A 4,925-nucleotide genomic window follows, 5' to 3' on the forward strand; every position below is an offset into this window, starting at 1 on the left:
AAAACCTGCAATATTAAATCTGGCGTACATTGCAGCAAGAAGGTGCATCATGCATGCCGGATGCATCCCATGGAATCCTTCTTCTCTGATGCTGACCTAGCAGCTTGAAGGTTTGAGTTTCTCCATGGGAACCTCAGTGATTCGGCCGCCAGCCTAATTAGCCCCCTATAGATTCTAGTGTCACGACAGGTAGTAGGTACTACGAGATGGGTCATTGGTGCACTAAAAACATGTGCCGTGGCATCGATCAATCGGCCGAGGAGTCGACACTTGACATCATTTGGCGGGTCCACGGGAGCAGTGTCGGCGCGGGCAGGCAGGCGTTGTCGCAACACGGCTGGCCACGGTAGAATTTGTCAAACAGGATATCGCTGTCATCTTCTCATCTTTTCCATTCCCCTCGACGTCACCAGCATAGTAGCATGCACCGTGCCGTATCTGAAAACAACGGGACATGTCACCTCCTTTTCAGTTTTTGTCCACGAGCATACACCAACTTTTGTGAGTGACATGTAGCTGTTGGTTTTGCAGTTGTACTACGGTACCTCAAAACGAGGCCGCCGGATGTCGCTGGTGTGAGATGTTCTCATCATTCACTCTTTTTGACATGAAAAAAAAAACATCATATCTAAAGATCTGATAAACAGATAACTCACAAAGATTAAGACAATTCACTAACTGTTAAAAGTGTTTTCACACTGTATTGCGACCGTTGATTTTGCCCTCGGTTTCATCAGAGTTCCACAACCTAGATTGTTTCCACCAGGATAGAGCGATTTTGCTCTCTGATGTTTTTATTCAAGGACGTTATTGTGGGCTTGTGGCCCATATGCCGAGGGGGCGAAATTCTGATGAGGTTAGCTAAGACGAGAGATACAGTGGTACCATGGCACAGAGACCAAGCAACAACCAATAATAAAGTGCTCTCTCGATTTTTATTTACTCTACATATTAGCTTTGCCTAAGGGAAACTTTATAAATTTTGACCAGACTTATAGAAAAATTATTATCCCCTCCGGTCCAAAGTAAGTGACGTAGTTTTAGTTCAAATTTGAACTAAAATCACAACACTTCTTTTGGATCAGAGATAGTAACATGTGCACCAAAAAATTAATACCATTAGATTCATCATTGAGTATATTTTCACATCATATATATTTGAAACTGTAAATATTTAAAAATATTTAATTATTTTCTATAAACTTGATCAAACTTTATAAAGTTTGACTTCAGTCAAAGCTAATATGCGTATAAATAAAAACAAAGAGTGTATGTTGGAACAATAACAAATACGAAAATGCTTCGTGTCCAGCAATCACCCCTTGTGCGGGAAAGGTAAATAAACATGTGGTATCAAGATCTAGTAACGCACAAAGATCCAGGAAATTCACTAATGGTTAAAGGTATTTTCTGTCTCCTGTGCAACCGTTTTGGTCACTCCTGTTTTGTTGGAATTTTGACACATAGGTTGTTCTCGCGATGGTAGAGAGATTTTGCACACTAGTTTTACAAGAACGTGTTATTACGAAAAAGTAACTCATTAGGTTATATGTTAATGAAGTGCATAATTCATGGGAGACAAACTATCATGCGTAGAAAAAGAATACAAATGGGCACATAGGAGGAAAAGTAAAGTCAGAAGACCATACTTCTATAAACTTTGTTACCAACTTGTGGGATGGACTATATTGTGGAACTATGCTCTAAAGTTTTGTTGCGGTTTTTCCTCAAAAAATGTTTTTATTGTAATGTTGTTGTGTGGTTACGAAGGAAGGAAAAAAAGTTGGTTTATCATATACTTTATGTTTTGACTTGGATATAGAACACTGCCAAGATCACGCCTAAGCAAAAGGATGACGATTGGACTTGATTCCCGAAACCTAATAAAAACACATCAATAATAACTAATGCAAATCATGCCTACCCGCAAAGTATACCTTAAATAATTACTTGGATTTGAGAGCGTACATAACACAAAATAACGAAAAACATTTCCACAAGATTTATGTACTCCCTTTGTTCCACAATATAGTCTGCATATTTTTAGGGAAAGTCAAACTTTATCATTTCTGACCAAGTTGTAGAAAAATATTTACACATATAATATCAAATTAATATCATTACATCTTGAGATATACTTTTATACTATATCTATTTACTGTTATTGTTATTCATTTTTTCTTATTAAACTTGATCAAACTTTTGCATTGTTTGATTTTTGAAAATATTATATGCATTATATTATAGAACAGAAGGAGTAGCATACAATGTTTTGTTTGTATTTTATAAACATCAAGTGTCATGAATCAAATGTAAATCACTTTCTTTTGCGGGGGAAATGTAAATCTTGACAGAACCCAGGCACATGCTGGAAAGTAAACAAGGGTCAACATGTTGAACTAAACTAATTCACCCCGGTTGTTTAATTTGATGCGCAACTTTTTACTTGGAAAACTTCCTGCCTATTCATTTTCAATCATGGTAGTACAACGAACAATATAAATAATAAAAATTACATCCAGATCCGTAGATCAACTAGCGACGACTACAAGCACTGAAGCGAGCCGAAGGCAAGCCTTCTTTATCGCCGCTCCATCACCGGAGTCGGGCACAATTTGTTGTAGTGGACAGTCGGGAAGTCGTCGTGCTAAGGCCGCATAGGACCAGCGCACCAGAACAGCAACCGCCGCCGATAAAAAATAACGTAGATAGGAAGGATCCATTCCGAAGACACACTAATATAGACAAACAACGACGAGATCCGAGCAAATCCAGCAAAGATAAATTCACCGAAGATACACCTCCATACGCCCACCAACGATGCTAGACGCATCGCCGTTACGGGGGCTAGACGGGGAGACCTTTGTGTCATCTCCAGAGAGCCGCCGCCGTCTTGCCTTTCTAAGCAGGACACAAACCTTAATAAAATTAAAAAAAACGACTAAAAACGGAACCCTCTCACCGGCCCTTGCCAGGATCCACCGCGCCGCCCAACTGCCCTAAAAATACAATCACGTGAAAGTTTGTACGTTGTGTCCGTTCTTGTAAACTTTTCAGCGTGCTAGATGAAGCAAAGTAATTTGCCTACTAACTTCCGAATTTATGATGTGACACTTATCTCTTAAAAAATGGAGGGAGAAAGAAACAAAAGATCAGAAGTATTGTTCCAAATTGAATTCGAAATTTGCGAGCAGGCTCTGTTCTGGGCAGGGCAGCGAAAACTTGTGCTCCATCTCCGCCTTTGCCCAGTGCAGTACCTCGCCGTCGAGCGCGCTTCCAACCTCGCCGCCGTAGTTCCAGTTGCTGCTGTTGCTCGAGCTCTCCCCGTAGCCCAGGTTCTCCGACACGTTCAGCACACAGCTGTAGTCGCCCGCGCCGAACCCGGCGTCGTTGTCCGCGCCCTCCTTGCCGCCGCCGAACTGGCCATACAATGCCGCAGCGCTCGCCGCGCTGAGGTCCTCTGCAAAGCCGCTGTAATCGGCGCACACCGGGAACGGATCAAACACCGCCTGCTGCTTCGGAGCGAGGCTGCCGTCGACCGCCGCGGAAAGGGTCTTACGGTCTTCCTCTTCGGCGTCCGGCAATGCCGCGGTGGCCGTGGCACCCATGGGCTTGTGCGTGGCCGGGTCGATGCTCTGCTGGCGGAGCTTCTTCTTGATGCAGCTGTTCCAGAAGTTCTTGATCTCGTTGTCCGTCCGGCCCGGCAGGTGCGACGCGATCTGAGACCACCTGCACGCACATGTCGACAAAGGATGGATTTTATTAACTCAAAATAAGGCATCAACTGAATACAAACACAATGAGTGTATGCCGTCCCAAATCTTTTAGCCCCAATCACTCCCGTGCACATTGCAAAACTAATCTGAAAGCATTGCACGGTAAATTGCGTAATTGGACGAACCTGTTGCCGAGGATCTGGTGCAGCGCGATGATGTGGTCCTCCTCCTGCTGCGAGAAGCTGCCGCGCCTGAGGTTGGGGCGGAGGTAGTTGAGCCACCGGAGGCGGCAGCTCTTGCCGCAGCGGTGCAGCCCGGCCAGCCTGGGGACGGAGCTCCAGCAGCCTACGCCGTGCCGGATGATGTGGTTGTAGAGCTTCTCGTCTTCCTCGGGTGACCACAGCCCCTTGCGGAGCTTGGGCTGCCCCACGCCGCCGGACGACGGACGTTCCATTGATTCGTCTGCGGCAGCAGCTGGCCGGCCTTGTAGCTACTTCAACGATCGAGCTAAGCTAGGGAACATCGATGGTTGTATATATGGTCGATCGATCGACGGTTGCTTCCTCCCGATCAATGGTCGCCTGGTGGGTATATATGGTCGGGTATATATGGGGGAAGTGTGAGTGACAAGAACCGCAAGCTAACTGAGCTCTGCAAGTGAGGTGAGGCCGCGATCAAGTGGTTTAGAAGCGAGGCTCGCACAGGCAAAGACAATGGATTGGAGCAGAAGACACCAGCGGTCTATCGCACACGGCGGGATAAAATAGTGCGCCGGGCGTGTGCGCGCTCTCGGCAAACGGACCGTGTCAGGGCCGGTGTCAGTTGTTTTTTTTTTTTAAATACTAACGCCCACACGTGTGGCATTTTGCAACCTGTCCATTCGCGTGGATCACTGCCGAGTTTGCACGAATCTTGACACATTGACGCGGATTTTGCGTGCCACGTAGGACAGGGCTAGTGTGTGGGCGTTGGAGAGTTCGCCCACACGCCCCGCAGCACGCGTTTTGCCAGCTGCGTTGTGTGGGCAAACTAGTTTCTGCCCACACAGCTACCACCTAGTCCACGCGCGTGTGGGCGAACTGCTTTTCGCCCAAACGACACTCGTATGTTGTTGGATGGCAACTGCAGTTACGCGTACGTGGCAACTAGGTAAATACACATGTAACTATGATTCGTTGCTAGACAGCAACTACAGTTGCGCGTACGTGG

General features: G+C 45.8%; 1 protein-coding gene across 1 annotated transcript; it reads right to left on the minus strand.

The window, feature by feature from the left end:
- Positions 1 to 2,465: 2,465 nt before the first annotated feature.
- LOC123174675 (myb-related protein Hv33) lies at positions 2,466 to 4,430 on the minus strand. The gene is made up of 2 exons (XM_044590073.1): positions 3,902 to 4,430; positions 2,466 to 3,729 (listed from the first exon to the last, which is right to left on the minus strand). The coding sequence occupies exons 1-2, from the start codon at positions 4,168 to 4,170 to the stop codon at positions 3,153 to 3,155; spliced, it is 846 nt and encodes a 281-aa protein (XP_044446008.1). The 5' UTR covers positions 4,171 to 4,430; the 3' UTR covers positions 2,466 to 3,152.
- Between the last annotated feature and the right edge of the window lie 495 nt (positions 4,431 to 4,925).

The sequence above is a fragment of the Triticum aestivum genome, chromosome 1D (genome assembly GCF_018294505.1).
Source record: "Triticum aestivum cultivar Chinese Spring chromosome 1D, IWGSC CS RefSeq v2.1, whole genome shotgun sequence".
NCBI lineage: Eukaryota > Viridiplantae > Streptophyta > Magnoliopsida > Poales > Poaceae > Triticum > Triticum aestivum.